Genomic DNA, 20,563 nt, shown 5'->3' with positions numbered 1-20,563 from the left:
TATATATATATATATATATATATATATATGTATATATACTTTTTTTTAAATTGTTTTTAAAAAAAATATTTTTTATTTTATCTTTTTATAAATTCCTTTTTTAAAAGAATAAAACAAATTCAAAACTTTTTTCAGAATTTGTAAATTTTTGAAGCTCCTCATAAATGCTGTTACACCGTCCAAACCCTTTAAACTTTTAACTTTTACGGATTTTTTTTCTCCCTTTTTTTTTTTTTTTTTTTTTTTGTCACTCTTTTTACTTCTTTAAAGAAATAGTTTATTCCTTTTTATGAGCACATAGGCATTTACGACAGTTTTTTAACGTCACTTAAAAGTATTTCACATATAATAAAGCATATTTATATAAGGAGGCAAAACTTTCCCAGCAGGTTTTAAACTTTATTGCTGCGCAGTCTCTTTACGTACGTATACTGCTACACTATATCTATACCATACTACTAACAAGTTCTCAATTTCGTAATCGTAAAATTTGATCAAAAATGGAAGAAGAATTCAACGGATTTTTTCCACCAAACGCAAACTCTCCAATCCCCGATGGAATGAAAATACTGCCAGGAACGCAGAAGGAAGACGAACCCCCCAAAGTAACGGACTATCAAGTAGAACCAGTAATAAATGAAGAACATTTTCAAATGAACTTAGGGGGCGTGGTTCCATCAAATTGGACGATGAACCAAATTGCACACTACATCAAATTTGCTGGACCTGATGATAGTGTATTTGTTGAAAAGGCCAAAGATTTGTTGCGTGAAAAGGGATACAACTTGTAGGCGGAGGAGGTGAAGAACAAGCAGAACAAGTCGCATGCGTCGTGTGCCCGTGTAACTATTACGCGCGGCCAGTACAAAAAATAAATGATGAGATGAAGTAATATAAGGGACAAACAAAACTTCCCGCATAAGTGCAAGTTCAAGTCATGGGGATAAACTAACCACACTCTACGAAAATGAGAAGTTCACTTAACACGAATTTTTTTCCAACAGCCACACAAATGGCGAATTTTTTCCACACACTATATATATATATATGCATATGTATGTACGCACGCACAGCAAATGCAATAATAGTGTATATGTGTAATTTTTTCAAGAGCCTTTTTTCAACACACGCTATATTTTAGATGACCACCTGGTGGGAGAAGAAGCCATAAAACAACACAACATCCTGAATACTTGTTGTGCTTTTAATTTGCAAGCAGTCACACTACGTCCAGCGCGGCAATCTACGCGGTGCAGCGCGATGATCAAATGAGCTCATGATCTAATGAACGAATGTGCAAACGATTTTTACGAACCATTTTTGCACCATGTCGCACTGGGAAAATGAAGCAACAAAAAATAGTTAACAATTGTTATAATTATGAATAAGAACAAAAATTAAGTATTAATATTTTTACGTTTGTTTAATTAAAAGTTTTTTTGTTTTTTTTTTTTGTTTTTTTTTTTTTTTTTTTTTTTTTTACTTTTCAAACCTTTGATTTACCGCGTTTTAATTTTGAATGAATCCGTTTTTCAAATTCATGTTTAAAATGCAACAAATAACAAACTTTTAAAAACGAGTAAAATTTTAGGACTACACCGTTTATTTATTTTTCCATTTTTACCACAATTGTCAAAGGAGCCGTGGGTGTAAAGCTTCTTACACTCCTGGCAAAAGGTAATTAAATTTTTCACAAAAAAAAAAAGCAGCACAATAATATACCTCTATTCAGCATCGAAATAAATGCAAAACAATATAAAGGTTACAATTAAAAAGCGCACACACTATAGTGAATTGTCACAACTACTAAAAAAGGAAGGGTGGACTATGTGGTATATGGTGTATGCACACTTGGATGTGTTTACAACTTGGATTGATTAAATACACAAAGGCGCCCATGTTTAAGTGTGAGCACACGTCACAGATTAAGCACATTACCTCTTTTCATAACAATAGTTTTTTTTTTTTTAACGTTGTAGGTAAAAATGTGTTGTGCAAATCAAACAATTTGTTCCCTTCTACTTTTAAGGTGAAAACTTACAAAATTTTAACAAATTTTAAAGACGTTCCATGGGTGCGAAAAGGAGTCAAACAATTAGCTAAACAGATCGCTAAACTGCTAAATAAACAGTTAACCTTGAAACACACCACTATGACACAGAAATTAAAAAAAAAAAGTGTTTACAAGTTAAACTCCTCAAATGGATACGATTGTGTTTTTTCCAAACGCAACACCGAATTCATTTCCAATTGACTAGCTAATGGTTTTGGTATTTTATCCTGTTTTTTTGGCGATTGAGGTGCTTGACATAGTTCAGTATTCCTCTTACAAATTTTTAATTTTTCATTAGGTTTCTGTTTAAAATGTAGGCTTCCCCCAACTGATTCATTCTTCGGATCAGTCTTCTCACCAATTTTATTTTTTGCCGCATTGTAAGCCAACTTGGGAACATCCATGTTACACACTTTTTTGCTTGTTCTACTATCCACAAAATTATTTTTACTTCTATTCAACACTGCATTTAAATATTTCTTTAATAAATACTTTTTTCTTAACTCATTTAGTTTATTAATTTTTTCATCTAAAATATTAGATTCGTAGCTTTCCCTAAAAATGTATTCTTTGGACACACTACAGCTGCTTGATGATAACACATTGCTCATATAGTTAAAGCTATAAAAAGCGTTTTTACTTTTGCAGAATTGTAAGTCCAGATTTTTAAAATTATATTTCATTGAAGAATTTTTTGCTACTTGTTCTCCGCAATTCTCAAAGTGGTTACCCTTGTCAACATTAAAAAAATAATTATTGTTAATATATGCCATTGTGTTCTTATCCATTTTGATTTTTTCCATCTCGGATGCATATATTTTGTTGTGAATATTTATTTTGTTAGGATTCTTACATGAGCTTAAAATGTTACTTAATTTTTTTTTCAGTTCTGTAGTTAATCTTTCTTCAGATTCGTTTTTGTTTGTCTCATTTTGTTTCTTGCGTTCTCCATAACTTTTTGTCTCTCTTCCTAAAATAGAAATACCATCAGGTGAACATTCCTCACCGTTTTTCTTCTTGCAGTGTTTTAATTTGTCGGCCTCTTGGGGTCTGTCACGTGTGGTATGTGCTTCGTCTTGTGGCTCGCCTTGCCCTTCCGTGCGTTCACCCGTACTTTGATTCACATGTATTTTGTCTTTCACGTAATATCCTTTCATTTTAGTTTGTTTCATTAAGTCGTCTTTATTACTATTCACGTTGTTCCCCAATGTAGTGTTTCTCTTAGTAGATATGAACACATCCTTGCTCCACATGTTTGATGAACCATTTTCCTGTTCCTTGGAAGTGGGCAAATTATCTCCACTTCGGTTGCAATTCTCCGTCTTAGAACTGGTGTTAGTATCTTTAAATTCATTTTTTAATCCTGGTTTGCAATTTTGCGTTAAAGGGTTGAATATATCGTGTCTTAAAATGGTGCTACTTTCATGACCGCTTCTTGTATCACTGCTCTGTTTATCACTGATTCTTTTCCCATAAATTATATTTCCCTTTTCATCTCCTTTCAATGGCCTCTTAACTACATTTTCCTCGTTTATTCCATTTGCATTTTTCCTTTCCCTACAGATACCTTTCGAATTAAATGAATGTTCGTTACCACTGCTAACTTCTACCTTTTTAGAGTTCCCATCGGTGGAATATGTTTTTTCTTCTCTCCCTCCAATTATTTGCGCTTTATAAGGTTTTTTACTTTTGTCCATTCTGCTTATATGTAATTTTTCATCTTCAGTAACATTTCTTGATTTATTTTTTTCGCATATGTCTTCTGTTCGTTCTTTGTCAATATGAGTGTAGTCCCCTTTGAAGCTAATTGCTCCCTCCTTGTTTTCTTCCACGAGCTTGTAACTTTTTATTTGTTCTAACAATTTTAAATTGTTACTTTTTTCCTTGTCATCAATGATGAAAGATTTTATTTCTATATCGTAATTATTTGTGCCTACATTATCCTTGAATCCTTTATGGGATTTTACAAAAGTGCTCATTTTGCAGCCACTTTGATTTCTGCCCTTAATGCTATTTACATCCTGCTCTACATGACCAACATCTCTATTATAAACATGTTTTTCATATTCTTTGTCATCACAATAGGTCGATTTCCCGTTCACATTTTTTGCTTCACTGTATATTGATTTTAATCCTTTCGAACTACTCCCCTCAATGTTTAGAACTAAGTTTCCACCCTTTGTAAGTCTGCTCTTAAATTCATTAATATTAACATTGTTAATTGTCTTTTTTTCACTTATGGTATGCCTGTTATAAATACGTAATCCATTCAAATTGTCTACCACGGGGGGTACACTATTTCCGTGTGTTTCTTTAGAACACTCTGTTCTGTTATTCGCCCCCATATGTTGGACACATTCTTCAGCGATTATTTTTTCCTTCTCTTCTTGTGTCGTATCTGCTGATCTATTATTATTTTTTTCACTATGACTTTCAAGATATAAATTTTTCCTCTTCATCAGTGTTTGCTGCAATTCATCTATTAACGTCCTTGTTTTTTTTCCCTTGTTTAACAAATTTGTGTACGTGTTCATTGTTTTAAACGCGTGATTTTGAATTATATTGTCATTTTTACAATTATCATCGATCCTATGCGTATACTGCTCACTATTTTTGTTTAGATTTTCCATTATGTCTTGCTTTTTGATATAATTATTATTGATTTTGCCCATGCTCTCGTTTTTGATGTGACTTTTACAGTTTTTATCAGCTTGTCCTGAAGCATATAAAGCAGCAAACTCTTCGTTCACGCAAAAAAGGGAAACATTAAACAATTCACAATTTCCATTTTGTTCAAGGTTCAGATCATTGCTCTTAATACCTTCATTTAAATCATGTCTCTTTAAAGATTCATATCTATGACTGTCGTTACTTACGTTTTTCAAGTAATCTAATTCTTTACTTTGTTGCTTTTTTTCATCCTTTTTATTAAATGGAGTGATGATAATTGGTTGTGTTAAGTTAAACGGTTCCTTTTGCTCACTTGAATTTAGTGCACAATTATTGTTAGAGAAACTTTCCATACTGTTGTCGCACATATAAATATTTATGCTGTCATATTTGGCGTTTTCGTCATCTAAATTGTACAAGTCATTCATCTCAACGTGCTTACAGGCAAAATAGGATACATTGTTTTTAAAGTGTCTTTTTATGTGTATTATCGTATCATCAAATTGAAATTGGGGGCACATGAGATCATCACCCTTTAAGGAGTTCACATTTTGCAATAATGTATCACATTTTTCCTCATCTTTATAACGATTTGAATGTTTTCCTGGATAATCGTCTAAGAAGATAAACACGTCATCATTAAATGACAAACAATCAGTTTTGTTATGATTTAAAGAATTGCTAAATATAATACTATTATCATTTGCTGATTTTAAGCTGGTAATACTTTGATTACTATCCACACTGTTTTTCGATGCATTACTATTTATCTTAAGTATGTTGTTTTTTACATCACATAGTTCGTTCTTATGCTTAAAACTTTTATGGTCTGCACACAAATGAGTACCAGACACATGTTCGCCAACTTGCTCTTTTCCACCATTAGGGTTGTTTCTTGCAGTGTTGTAACTTAAATTGTATTCATACTGAACATTAGAATTTTTCACTAGACATCTCATATAATTAAATTTTTTTGAGCATATATCACATAAGTGAAAACATTTTTTCAAATTACTTCTAGCTTCCAGCAACCAACTATAATCATTTTTATATTTTTTGCATTCAAAATTCTTTATTTCTCTTGATTTCCCTGGCGGAGGATCTGGCAGTGATTTAACATTTTTGCTGAAAGGATAAGGATATATTCTTATCATTTTTCACATAAACCATTTCTTTAAATATTAAAATACAACAAATACAACATCAATTATATACTATGCGTGTAAATTCTTATGATAATATGTATTTTGCTATGTTGTCCAAAATTCCATTTTCACATGTTCAATTTTAAAAGAAAATAATGTACGAACAAAAAGGCATTATTTAAAATGTAACCTTAAGCATTTTTTTTTTTTAACCTATCTTATATGTACATACAATTTACATTAAAAGTTTTTTTACATAAACTGAAGAAATTGAGTAATGAAGTTGACAAAGATTAAAAATTTTATGTGTTTACACGCATACTCATAACGGTTTTCTCTTTTAAAAAACGTTAAAAAATGTAATATATTTATAAAATGGTATTATCTCAAGTATAGTTTATATTTTCATGTACGTGTATACTTGGGTAAAAACATTAAAAGGTGAAATGAGATAAGACATAAATTTCTTCTGTTCTGTATATGCGAAATTTTCATTAACACACAGTAAAAAAAAAAAATTTTAAGAATAGTGCAATGTGTAGTGTAAAATTTGTGTAAGCCTCTTAAGACTTAAGTGCACATTTCATGAAGAGCATTTTTTAATTTGTTGAGGTGTTCATACTACTGTGTAAAATGTTTCCAAATAAAAAACAGCATTAAATGAAAAAAATCACTTTGCACATTAAATAGAAAAAAGAAAAATCATTTCAAGTGATCACTATTATCACAAATAAAACGAATAAATATGAATGATCTATTTTAAAGAAACAGGAAAATACATAACTTTAAACTTAACTTTTGGAGGGGTACAATTTTTTTTTAAGTCTACAGAATAAATCAAAAAGTCGTCAAGGTATTGTAAAAAAAAAAAAATTACTTTAAAATAAGAGCAAGTTCTATTCTTAACATAGGTGATGTTCTTTCTAAGTATACACTCCTAAAGAATTTTAATCTTTAATATATGGTTGTAGAAAACAGGGAAAAACTATAAAAAAAGTATTAGGTGCTAAGAACTGCACACGTTTGCATTATATTTGCTATATGAACAAAATACCCACATGTATATTACGAATCATATACATTAAATATTTCTTTGTCCAAAACCCATTTAACAAAAAGGAAAATTCACTTATTATATGTATGAATCCATATAGTTTTGATTTCTGTGTTCTTCATTGGACTTACTAGATTGCAATGCTTACTTTTTTAATAATAAAAGCTAAGTTTTCTATGCTTTTTCTTTTCTTTTTGTTTCTTCTACTTGTTTTGGTATGCTTTACGCTCGGAATTGAAAGGCACAAGCTATATTGCTCTCAAAAAGTTTGTAATGTAAATGTTAAATTGAAAACATAATATATTGATTTAAAGGAATATATAAAGCACATGTTCGAAAGTGTTTTAATAAAAATGTATGCGCTTAATGTTGTAGCTAAATATGACCTGTCTTTTGCATAGAAATGTCTTCGTATTATGACTATTATTGAGTTACATATAATTAGCGTAAATCAAAGACTATGCAATATAAAGTAGAAACTTATAAATATAATAGTAAAATATTCATATGTTTATAGAATAACTGATGACGCACATTATATTCTTAAAGTTGCAAATGATTTTTTTCCTTTCTTTTGTTGAAAGAACTATAGAGTTGCATCATGGTTTTTAAATTTTACGTAATGCCACAAAATTTGGAGGATTAGGGAGATTATTGAATTGTTAACCATATGAACGATTCTCTTCTATTAACCATTTCAATTTTTGTAATGACACTATTAATCCTACATTTGAACACGTTCAGCCAACACTGTATTGCAACCTTGTCTAGATCGTTGTTACACCTTTATAAAATATTACAACAAAGAAAAATTTTAACAAATATATCTCTTATTCAATGAAATTAATGATTAAATTATTTAGAAAATATTACATATGAACCTTTTTGGCACATGTTAAAGTTGTCTTTACGAAGCACCGTTAAATGAGTAGATTTGTTTTACACATTTTTTGTATCTATAGGTAAAACTAATGTTATAATTGAACACTTCAGAAGTTTCATAAAAAAGCAAGAGCTTTTCCCATGATTGTGTTTTATATGTCCAAATAAAGTGGACAGTTAAAAACAGTAAAATTAAGGTAAGCTTTCCGTTAAAAATGTGTAACATGGTAAAAAGACCCCCAATACCCACAACTAACAAAACAGTAGTAATCTATTTAGGTGTCTAAATAGATAAAACAATACTTTAAAGGTTTTTAGTTAATAATATATTTTTCTATTAGGTTATGGAGATCATAAAAAAGTCACTTTTGTGTGTGTAAATATCAAATCTATAAGGTTTAAAAATAAAAATTGCGAGTGATAATTATGTATATTCAGGATGTACTTAGTACTATATATAAAGAAAAAAAATTATCCATACTTTGAAATGTTATATAAACAATATACAATAAATCATATTGTTAATGAACTTCTTAAATTCAACAATTAAAGACAAGCAAAAAAATTAACACGTACTGAGAATTATGTTTATAAATATACTTTATGTGTTTTTACAGTTGTTAAATGAAATAAGTTTTTATTTTGATTAATATATTATTTAAGTAAATTAAAAAAAGCATTTACATGTATGATTTTACTTAATATGTATTTTTTAATTATAAAATATATTTTTTATTATACAATTTAATTAATTCATATATATTAACTTTATTTTCATTTAATTATTTTAAGCGTTAATAAATAATATAATAATAATTAAAAATAAAATAAATATATACAATTTATTTATATTAATTAAATATTAATAATATGATTTAAATAAAATTAAATTTAATATTATTGGATTAAATATAAATAAAATAAAACTTTAAAAATTAATACCATAATATTAATTAAGTAAATTAATAATTTTACACCTTTATTAAAATGTGTATTATTATTTTAATAAATATTAATTTATATATATTTTTAATAATTATATAATTAATTAAATAAAATAAATACATATTTTAATAATATTATAATTTCTTAACATAATTAATAATATATAAATTTGTATTCATTAAATATTTAAATGAATAAAATAATATTATTATCGTCTATATAATAAAAACGTGTATAATAATTAATTTGTTTTAAATTTAGTATATTTATTAACTAATGAAATAATAATATATATAGAACATTATTTAATTTTATAATTTTTTTATTTTTTATTTATTATTAAGTTAAAAATATATATTAATTAATAATTATTATATTTTATAATTCAATAAATTTATTTTAATTAAAATAATTTAAATTATATATATTACATGCTATAATATATTAAATATTATAATTTTATTTAAAAAACAATAATAATATTATTTAATAAGGATTTTATATTAATTTATTATTTAATTAAATATATTAAAAAATATATATTAAACATGATATGTGTAATACTATATATATTACTATAATAAATTAATTAATTATTTTTATTAAAAACTAAACAATATATATTTATATAATGTTTTTTATTTATCTTATAATTAAGTTTTATTTAATTATTATATATTATATAATTTATTCGAATGTTTATATTAATTATTTATTAATTTTTAATATATTAATTTATGTTTTAATTAATTAATTATTAATAGTAATGAATTTATTATAATTATTTATTTATTTTTAATTAAAATTATTTATTCATTTATAATAATACACATTTTAATTATTAATATATGTTTATCATTTAATTTGTTTTATTTAAAATTATTTTTTGAATTATTTTATGATATTTTTTAATTATTATACCTTTAATTATTAAAATGTATTTATTTTATTTAATTTATCATATACATTAATAAGATATTTATTATTTTATATTAATGTTTAATTAATATATACATATATTATTAATATTTAAAATAATAATAATTTCATTTTTTTATTTTAAGCAAATACTTGTTAATATATTATATTATTAAAATAATTAATTCTTTAAAATAATATTATATATTTTGCTTATATTTGTTTCTATACATGATCAAATAAAAATATTAATTATTTAACTTAATTATATATAATGTTTAATTATATTTATTACATAAATCATTTATATATTTTATTCTATTAATTATTTATTTAAAGTAATTTTATTTATATTTTTTTATTTAATTTATATACAATATATTTTATTTAATTGTCTATATATATTATTTAATTATTTATTGTATTAATTAATTTACGTTAATTAATTTAGTTATTTATTTATACTATAACTTATTTTATTTATATTAATAATTTATTTCATTAATTATTTATTTTTAATTAGTACTTTATGTTAATTAATTTATTATATATATATATTATTATTAATATATTTATTTTTTATATTAAATAAATTTATTTATGTTATAATTGAGTTTTAACATAGTGTTATTTTATATTAATTATATTATTCCCTTAATTAATTAAAATGATTGGTATAAATTCAAATATAATTTAATAGTCAATATTTATCTTTTAATATATAACTTAAAATATATTTAACATAATATAAAATAAAAAGGCTTTATTTTATTATTTTGTAAATATAATTCTTTTTATATTTAATTTAAAATACAGTTTAATTTTTGTGAATTATTTTACTGTAAGGTTCCTTTTTTGCTTAATTTGTGCACTTTATTTAATATTTAATTTAATTTAAATATAATTATTCTTATATTTTATTGTATAATACATTTTGTATTTACTATTATTGTATATATATTTTATTCCTTTTTCTATTTATTGCATTTACTGTTTATAACTTCATGCATTACATATTTTTATCATTATTATAATAGATTATATTAACATTATATTTAAAATGATTATGCATCTCAATGATGTCCTTTGTATTAAATGAATCAGAATAACTATTTTTAATTCTGAGTTACCATGAATGAATATTTGGCTAATATTTTATCTATATATTGAATGATCATAGACAATTGTGTATTCGAAATATAACGACAATGTAACTTATGATGAATACTATGAATATTAACTTATAGGAACACATTCGTCTTTCTTTAAATCATTTAGTTCTGTCTTTCTTTGCGCAATTAAATTCCATTTTTAAGTTATAGCATTTAATCGTTGACTTTATTATGTTCAAAATCAAAAAATATATACAATATAACATATTTTATTCCAAGGCATGTAACTGATTCATAGAGTACTTTTTGATATTTTTTTATGCTTCAAAAACACTTAGTACGTTTGAATTTTTCTTTTAGCTAAATACCTATGTTACACGTTGCTATATGGAATTGATTCTAAAATATATATATTCAGAAGATTGTTATTTTTTTACATACACAATGTTTTTCATGCAGCGTTACGTTCTAGAAACAATAGGGAATTAAATTTATAATAACAAGATTAAAACTTCTTAAAATACACAGAGGATTCCGTTGTATATTTAAAAGATTGTGTCACCTATTTTAAATATTTAATAATATAAATACAGCAGTATAGTTATGTGCTATATTCTTTACTTTCATATTTGTCAAAATCGCACAGGTTTTAGCATATTTCTGCAGTACTTTTTATCTTGAGGATTATTTTTTTTTCTGTCTATCCTATAACTATAATCGTTATTATGTAAGCTGTTATTACATTTTAAGCAATATCATCATGCACATTAGCATTCTGAACCTAAAAAATCATATAAGTTTTGTTAACAAATCGGAACATTTACAATTCCTAATAATTGTCTTAACATGCATAAAACTTCGTGCCCACTTTCTTGAACTTAGCACAGTAATAATAATGCTCCTAAAATATCATTCTAGTATAAATATAATTCTTTTCTGGGCTTTCAATATTATTTACCGCTTTTTAAAAAAGACAACCCTTCCTAAATAAAGTTAAACAACACATCTAACAGGAAACGAAATTTTCCTGATTTATAAGTCATTCCACAATACTTTTTGCCAAAAACAAGGTTATCATTTCTTTATAACTATTTTAAGATTAATAAACGTTTATCATATTATGTGTATACCAAATATTTTTACAAATAGTTTTTTCCCTTGCTCTCTTATTAAAATACATATTTTTCTCTCCTTAGTATTTGTACACAATTGAATTATCACAGAAACATTTTAAAGAAAACTTTGGGATTCTACGAGTATACTGAAGACCGGAATTAAAGTGTAATGGAGAGAACATATTACCATTTTTTTTTTCTGTCATTTTATATGTACTTCATTAAAGGGTTTTTACAAAATTGCAAACAGAAGGGTTTTTTTTTTCCAATAAATTGTAATTGAAGCAGTAAATTTTATAAATAAATGTAAGAAATATTAAATGTCTCGTTAGAACAGAGTATTAAGGGATAATATGTTCTCATAAAGACGCAAGAAGGCACCAAAAAATCATTTTCACCTTAGACAACTTTTTTGTAAATAACGCCTTAGTAAACTTTTTGCTTTTACCATCAACATGTGCAGAATTTTTTTTTTCTTTATAAAGAATAATGAAGTTTCGAATGAATAATTCGAAGTACGCTGTAAGCAAGCATGCGATAATACCTTTCGATGAACTCGTAAGTAATTTACAAAATAAGCAAATTAAATTTTATAGATTTGTTTTTTTTAAACACAGAAAAAAGTTTGTGGACTCTTTTGCTCTAAATTTGAATTAGGAAAAGAAGAACATATGTATTTCTTTTTTACAACCTTTCGTGGTAAACTAAAATAATGGTAATCAATTCACAGGAGGGGGTGTAAAAACATAATAAACTATAACAAACATAAATGTTAGTATTCTTTTGAAAGATGTAAGGGCAAATTAGGATACAAAACGTGTAAAGCGTTATTCGAATTATTAAATCACACGTCTTTTCTTAGAATAAGAAATGAAAAACTTAGAGGAAGGACACAAATATCTTGTGCTGTTTTGCATCATGCTTAAGTGCACAGTGTTTTTGTACATTGCGTTTCTCTATATTATTTTCCTTAATTTGAAGGCGTCAACGCCGCTTAAGTAATAGTAGGGCTTCCTTTTCACTCTAATGAATCCGTTTTTTTCATAGAAACCTATAATGACAAAAATTAGAATGTCATGCGCAGTATGGCACTAAGTGGTATGCAGACATATGCACAAATATATACTTAAATGAAAAAACAAGTATTACGTAATGTAGGTTTGTTCGTTGCTTCTGCTTCCAGTTGAACCTAAAGGATAAAGTAAAATAGTAACAAAATAAGTATATATGCAAAAGTATCAAGCTTGATCAAACGCTTAATTTTTTACAACAAACGCTAAAGGTGTGTGTACCTCATTTATGCCATACAAATCTTGCATTAATTTTATACTCTCATTTAATAGGTATGTGCCTAAAAATGGGAAAATTTGGTGTTTATGATTTCACAGGATTCTTTAAATATTGACACGCAACATTGAACAGAATTCTAACCTAGACCACAACTTCTGACAGATTTGTGAACTGCTATCATGCCTGTTAAGATTTATAGATGGTGAAAAGAAAAAGAGGAATAAATCGAATGTTTCATGGATAGATGCACACTCATATGTAGAACTATTAGAAAACAATGTTACACGCTAAATTTATGTATTTTTGCTTCTTCCTTTTACATATATATCCGAATGTCGTTAGTTCATCATCTTTACATTTTGTCGTAATTTTGCTTATTACTGTGCCCATACACTCTTCATCACATAAGCACTGAAGTTAATAAAAAAAAAAAATAAAGAAATGGTCTTTTTTTTCATGTATAAAAATAGAGGAAATGGTGCAGCACTGCATATTCATTAACACACATTAAAGATTTATATACCATCAGTGCAATTTCGCTATAGTTCTTCAAAATCGTTTTAAGTAAAAAAATGTTATATGGTTCAGATAATTCACTCCCCAACAGTTGGTATACGCTTTGTAGATAATTTTTTGGAAAGGTTTTGTATTGATAAATTTGAATCCTCTTGTTATTAAAAACAGCTGTTCTGTAAATGCCATTTTGCTTTATAAGACCTTTATGATTGTCATCAGTGGACTCATGTTCTCCTGATTTATTATCACGTTCTTCTAATTTTAAATCATTTGTACATAGGGACAAGGGATTGGAGCAATTATTAGTATTTTCATTTTTTCCATTATCCATTGATACAAACTTTGCCTTAATTTTGGTAAAATGATTAACTGCCAAGTGTATCTCACAAATGGATTGCACACGATGGGAAATTTTATTTGATGAATTTACTTTGGTCAAAATTAAAGCACATAATTTTAAGTTTTCCAGTTTTAAGTGTTTATCATTTAATAATGAAAAGTTTTCATTTCATCAAAAAAATAAAGAAAAAAAAAAAAAAAGGGCGGAGAAAAAGGAAAAATTACATATGCCCGCAGGAGGCGCCGTATATCCCGCAGTTTTATGAATTGTCGCCTCTTACATTTAAAAAAAATACTTCAAAAAAATAAAAAAAGCACGTAATAAATTTTTCGGTTAAATGTTAATTAAAAATACGCCAAAAAAAATACAACTATTTTAAAATATACATGATATTGTGCAGGTACGGCAAATACACATATACTTTTAATGGTTAACAAAAAAAAAAAAAGGGGTTGATTTTTAAAAATTAAAAAAACACTATTTCGGATGTTGTTATGAATAAATAAAACAAATAATATGTGTCAAAACGAGTTGTCATGAGGTAGAACTCCTTTTTACACATTTATGGTACAAATAAAGCCACCTTCATTTATGGAAATGAAATTATGCTTGGTATACTTTTGTTTAACGTAAAAAAGGGGTAAAATGGATTGAACATTTAACCCTATAAATAGGTCCTTTTGTGGATACGTTTTTATTGGACTCAAATGATTCATATGCTTAATTTCCGTTGCCTTCGTTTCACTGTTTTTTTTTTTGTAGTAATGATAATAAGCATCATCGTATTTATGAGAAGAATATATGTAGGGTATCCTTGACAAATTATTGTAAGCGTGTATGTTAGAGTATATCGAATAATCAGAATTCCCATCCAAATTTATGATTCTGTTTTTAGTGTTCATAATGTCATATATATGAACCGAATTTGTGTATGTGTCTAGGGAAACTAGGAACTGTTCATTGTCTATAACGTAAAAATCGTTTAGGTGTTTTCTCAAGTTACTATTATCTATAAATCTATCGTAAGAAGTTACCAAACTGCTTTTTGTCTCCTTGTTATGTTTACAAGGGGCATACCGCATGTCGTACAGTCCTATATGATTATTAGTTTTTGATAATATATATTGAAAGCTATTGCTTAATGAGTACATTTTATTTACGTACCCTTCATTCGGCTTCAGTTTCGAAATGGTGTTTAAAAAATTACACCGTAAGTCACACAAATATATATGTTCTGTATTGCAACACAAAAAAATATTGTTGTTTGATTTGTTCACACTTTCACAACATATTCCTTTTTTTTTATTATCATTGTACTTTGCCGCACTTGATGGGTAGCAGTTATGTGTGGCGGGGGCATGACTACTACTATGCTTGTTTCTCATTTTTTCATTTAAGTTATGTGGAGCAGATGTGTACTGGCCGTGGTTGTTCTTATTCGAGCGATTGTTCAGATTATGTTTTGATTTGTCTACAAAATGGTCATGTCGCTTTTTTGTCGTTTCATGTTTACTTACGTGCAGATCGTCATTTTCCTCATTTGGATCTTTACTAGGATGTTTCCTTTTATTATAACCTTTTTTCTGTGGGTCATTTTGGTAATGATAATCCACGGATGATCTTCTTTCGTTTAAGTTGGCTTTTTCGTGCCCATTTTCATCATTTCCCATTTCACCTTTTCGTTTTTCCTTCGCCCTTTTCGCGTGCACGGATCGTTCCTTTTTTAGGGAGCCATAATTGCCAATTAAATTGTTAAATGGGTTCTGATTTCCGCTTAAAATGTTGTGCACATAACATGATAAATCTTCGTTCATGGATAACAAGTCATGGACTTTTAATTTCTTGCTATCCCATATGCAATACGGAACTCCATCATTTTTTATTGCGTTAAAACTGAAACAAGGGTTAGACCCGCAAATAAAAATTTTATCAATTTTGTTATCAGGGTGGTATGCATAATTCTCATTCATGGTATGGCTAGCAGAGTCCCATGTATTTCCATTATCATGTGCGTAACAGCCATCTTGCATTGATGGAAATAACTTAAAATAATTAATTTCACTTGCAAAACTGTACGTAACTATTTTTGGATCGCGCTGAAAAAAAGAACAAATGTTAAACATACATAGCAAACTTTTTTCATCCTTCATATTCGGATAGGACGAGTAGGCAATATATTCAGAATTGAAAATGCTAAAATGAGATAATATTTGTGGCGAGACACATAACAATTCCGTGTTCTCCTTAGAATACGTGCAAAAATATTTTGTGTCTGTATTGTAGTACACGTTTTCATGAACTATATCTTCTAGTGGAGACTTATTATCTTTTTGAATAAAGTTCTTTATATCAATAGCTCCCAAGCTAAAGGAACAGTTGTTTTCCTTAGTGGTACTAAAAATAAAATCTTCATAAAGTGGATTACTGAATAGGTGAAAAAACGATTCCGCTGGCTTGTATGTTCTTAAAATCCTGCTTTCGTTCGTACTTACATCTAAATGACGAACGGGCATAATTTCATGAAGCCTACGTCCACTTCTTTCTTGAAATATCCCATTGTATAAGGTAGTATTGTTCTGTGTAGAAGAAGAAAGCGGTCGGCTCACCACATCATGATCTATATCAACTATTGCATTTATGTCATCATATTCGTCCCTATTTCTGTGCACATGACTATAGCTGTAATTGAAATTGTTGCTAATGCTGTTGCTAGCATTAAAGGTGCTACTCCCATTGCGCAAAGGACTCGCACTATTGTTTCTACACCTGTTAGCGTAAGTTTGATTGGGAATGTGATAAAAATAGTAAAAATTAGCCCTGTATCTATTTATAATTATGTTTGACTTAAAATTCTGTATACTACGAGCATTTACCTTTTCGTATGTCCGTCCAAATAACTTTGGAATAAGTAAGCCACCACCACCATTTCCTCCTGTCCCATCACATCCGGGGGACATATGATTTTCATTTTTTATTTGCTGTATTTTCTTGCTCGAGTAATTTTTCTTCTTTCGACTAGCGCAATTTCTCGTTTGCTCTTCTGGTGAGTTAGCAGTATATGCACTCTGTTTCCTGAAATTTGGGTATGAATAAAATGGTTCATTTTTGCTTATGTCTAAATATGGTTTCCCTTTTATCATATTTTCATCTATCAGTTTCTGGCACACGTTGAAGAATCTAATGTCGGTGACGGTATGTTCCATGGTGTCATTTCTTTTTGGATTTGAAAAAAGGGCCGTTGTTCTTGGGTCATTCACTCCGCGCACGTACCGCGTGCCGTCTTCCTCATCCGTGTCCCCCCCCGTGTCATTCTGGTCGCTCTCGCCATTCGCGTCCTCAATTTGATTGTTCAAGCTGCTGATGCTCTGGACAGTACTCACAGCGTCCAGACCATTTTGAACATTCGGGTGGGCCACACTACTGCGCACTGTCATGGCTCCTCCCCCGGGACGACAGAAAGATGAAACGTTATTCGAGTGAAGGTCACACAAATCTTCCACGTGAATATACTGGTACGATGCGATATTAATAAAAATGGGCGGCAAACTCAAAATGGAATTTTCTCGAAAATGGAAATTCCGGATGCTCTTCAGTATATTAAAAATATTCTGATTTTTTGAAATGCATTTTTTTAAAGAATTTAACTCATTATTAATTAGTTCTAAATTTTTTTCTTTACTAAATGTGGCACACGCATTATTGTCTAAGGACATATGACCCTGATTGTCGTTATGTTTCACATTTGACTTCTGCGCGTTGGAGTGTTTTTTTTTTTTTTTCATTTCTTTTATTCCATGTTTCCTGTGAAATTTTTTTATAAATAAATCTTTTTCTTCTACATTTGTCTGGCGATTTTTTCTCTTGGCATTGTTTACTTGTTTCTCAAATTCTTCCTCCTTCAATTTCTTTTTCAGTTCATTGTCTATCAGATAATAGCGATTTTTCTTCTTTTCGTAGTAGTAACCTGGTATACTTAATGGTTTTTGTGGGGATTCTTCATTCATTATTGTGTTATATGTACATGTGTTTTTTTGTTTTTTTTTTGTTTGTCTTTTTTAGCCCTTCTGTATGCGACCATGATGATTGGTACATACTTAGGGGGACCGGTTGCGGGAAGTCACCACATTTTTGCGCGTGGGCTAAACAGTATATAAGCAGACATGTATAATTGGTTCACCTTGGCTAAATGCCAAGTGGCGGTTGTTGTGAAGCGCAAGTCGATTCGTGGAGCGCATAACCTTGAACGCATATAAAAAACATATGAGTATATGTTATATTGGATATACTTGCGCTTGCGTTGGGGACGGCGGATAAAAAAAGGCATAAACCTCGGCGCGACGAAAAATGTCACTCAACAACTCGACAGCTTGGTTCATCAAGTGCCACGAAGGGCAAAACGTGTCAAAATTGTTACAGGGCCGACTCTATAAAAAGCTTCCTTTTTTTTTTTTTAAATTTGAAAGCAACTTGTTTTTTTTTTATGGCAAACTGGTTTAGTTTGTTAACGCCACGCTAACACGTTTTAGCAAAAACCGGAACACGTGGTACGCGGTTTGCATACATAAAGAAATATGAAAATGTATGTATAAAATGTATAATACACAAATTATAAATTTATAAATGTGCACATGGTGGAATGCCGACCGGTTGGAATTCATTTCCCAAGTGACCCCCAAAACAATAAAAGCGAAGCTAGCGAAGGGGTTGAAGAGTTACAAAATACTCACCAACCAATTCGCATAATTAATAATGACGAGGCATGGGTGGGGGTAAAAAATCCGTCCACGAGCGCTCTTAAAATCGGGAATGGAACTAAAGGAAAAAAGCAGGATGACCCATAAAAAAAAAAAAAAAAATTAATTCTTCAAAAATATTATCACTTCATCATTACAATCGCTATATCACCTTTTTAAAAATTTATTTTAATCACAAGTTTGAATTTTCCTTTTCTGGGGAGTTAAAATACAAAAAAAGCGAAGCACATTTTGCACGCAATTCACCCACATGCCGTGCTAGCTGGAAATTTACGTAAAATTGCTTTTTTTTTTTTTTTTTTTTTCCATCCTTTTCACTTGGAAAATTAATATTAACATAATAGCTAGCTATTGTAAAAATATTACTTTTTTTTTTTTTTATTTCACCCATTTGGTGTAATTTTGTTTCGCATTCTCATTTAAGTCTTATTATATGAACTCATGGTTTAAAAGACAAAAGTGGGAAAACTTCCTTTCCCTTCATGTGTGTTTTTATGGTGCCCGTATCTAATTAATTATTATCATTTTTTATCCGTTCCTTTTCTGCACATTTTGTTTAAATTCGCTTTTTTCGGTCATTTTTAATTTTCCTGTGCGCGGCGAAGCAAAATTTTGTGTCCGCATTATTGCGCCATTGTGGGGCAATTACAATTTCTATTGCGCGAGAGCGTTTGAACAGGTGGGGGAAAGGGCCATAAGTCTTGACTTGGATGAGCCGTAAGAAGAGTATACTATTATGCATACTGTGCCCGTTCACAATGAGTATTATTTCGTATTTGTTAAAACGGAATGGTAGGGAAAGACAACGTAAGGGTTAAAGTACCGGCAAAACTAAACTTGTCCGTGGGTTAAAAGGAGAACATATTTTGTGTGTTCTTGCTCAGTACAGAACATGCCCTTGGTGCCCTTTTTTTTTTTTTTTTTTTTTCTTTTCATACAATTTAAAGAGGAATGGCTTATGCTGTGATTATACTTTTTAGAACAAAGGGGTACGCGTGAAGCATTTTTTTAATTTATGACAAATGGGAGTAAACTTCATGCAAAGGATGTCTACTGCCCAATACTGCCGCTTTCATTACGGCACAAATGGACCAAAGACAGGTGATAACTTTTTAGCCCTGAACAATCGAGTTCCTCTTTAAATCCCTAGCTTTGACATGTGCAAAGCGAGGGGTGCCCACTGTGTTGGCGCTTTGGGTGAGCACAGGAAACGGTTTATAACGGAGTGAAGTTAGTTCTTTTATATTTTGCTTCCCTATGGTTCAAAAATGTGGTTAATTTTTTCCACCTCCATTTTTAAAGTTATCAAAAAATGCAGAACGCCATTTTTCTCTTACAATAGGGGTGCACAGAAAAAAGACTGCTCATCCCGAGTTGCCCATTTTGCAATTTGTAGTTTTTCCCCCAAATGTAGAAAAAATGGTACATACAAATATTGCTTATAAATGCATATGGGTATGCCCAATATGACCTTGGCGCACATGTGTACAGGGAAGCACGAGCGGATCGGCATCGCGCTGTACGTTATTTTGGACGGCGACTGCGCACTGATGGCTGACGTACTGACGCGTTGAAACTCCTTTCATTTGCGAAATGTACGTCGGTTGAAATGTCTTTCTTGTTTTTTTTTTTTCCCCTTTCCATTCATTTCTTTATAACTTCCTTTCATTTCATCGTCGGAGAAACGAGCATCATGTCGGACGCAAAAAAAAAGTGTTCACCAGAGGGGGGTCAGGCGAGCAGCAAATACGCTCACGGGTAAAGCTTTT

At 28.9% G+C, this 20,563-nt stretch overlaps 4 protein-coding genes across 4 annotated transcripts; 1 reads left to right on the top strand and 3 right to left on the bottom strand.

Moving 5' to 3' along the window:
* Positions 1-500: 500 nt before the first annotated feature.
* AK88_04993 (uncharacterized protein) lies at positions 501-984 on the top strand (the record flags this gene model as incomplete). The annotated part of the gene is made up of 2 exons (XM_012482597.1): positions 501-787; positions 930-984. The coding sequence occupies 2 exons, from the start codon at positions 501-503 to the stop codon at positions 982-984; spliced, it is 342 nt and encodes a 113-aa protein (XP_012338020.1).
* Positions 985-2,181: 1,197 nt separating this feature from the next.
* AK88_04992 (uncharacterized protein) lies at positions 2,182-5,877 on the bottom strand (the record flags this gene model as incomplete). The annotated part of the gene is made up of 1 exon (XM_012482596.1): positions 2,182-5,877. The coding sequence occupies one exon, from the start codon at positions 5,875-5,877 to the stop codon at positions 2,182-2,184; it is 3,696 nt and encodes a 1,231-aa protein (XP_012338019.1).
* A 6,973-nt stretch (positions 5,878-12,850) lies between these two features.
* AK88_04991 (uncharacterized protein) lies at positions 12,851-14,031 on the bottom strand (the record flags this gene model as incomplete). Its single annotated transcript, XM_012482595.1, has 4 exons — positions 12,851-12,985; positions 13,187-13,245; positions 13,469-13,595; positions 13,708-14,031. 4 exons carry the CDS (start codon positions 14,029-14,031, stop codon positions 12,851-12,853), a joined length of 645 nt encoding a protein of 214 aa, XP_012338018.1.
* A 563-nt stretch (positions 14,032-14,594) lies between these two features.
* AK88_04990 (uncharacterized protein) lies at positions 14,595-18,044 on the bottom strand (the record flags this gene model as incomplete). Its single annotated transcript, XM_012482594.1, has 1 exon — positions 14,595-18,044. One exon carries the CDS (start codon positions 18,042-18,044, stop codon positions 14,595-14,597), a length of 3,450 nt encoding a protein of 1,149 aa, XP_012338017.1.
* Positions 18,045-20,563: the final 2,519 nt, after the last annotated feature.

The sequence above is a fragment of the Plasmodium fragile genome (assembly GCF_000956335.1).
Source record: "Plasmodium fragile strain nilgiri unplaced genomic scaffold supercont1.87, whole genome shotgun sequence".
NCBI lineage: Eukaryota > Apicomplexa > Aconoidasida > Haemosporida > Plasmodiidae > Plasmodium > Plasmodium fragile.
The sequence above is the reverse complement of the archived record's forward strand: the minus strand, read 5'-3'. Positions and strand labels throughout refer to the sequence as shown.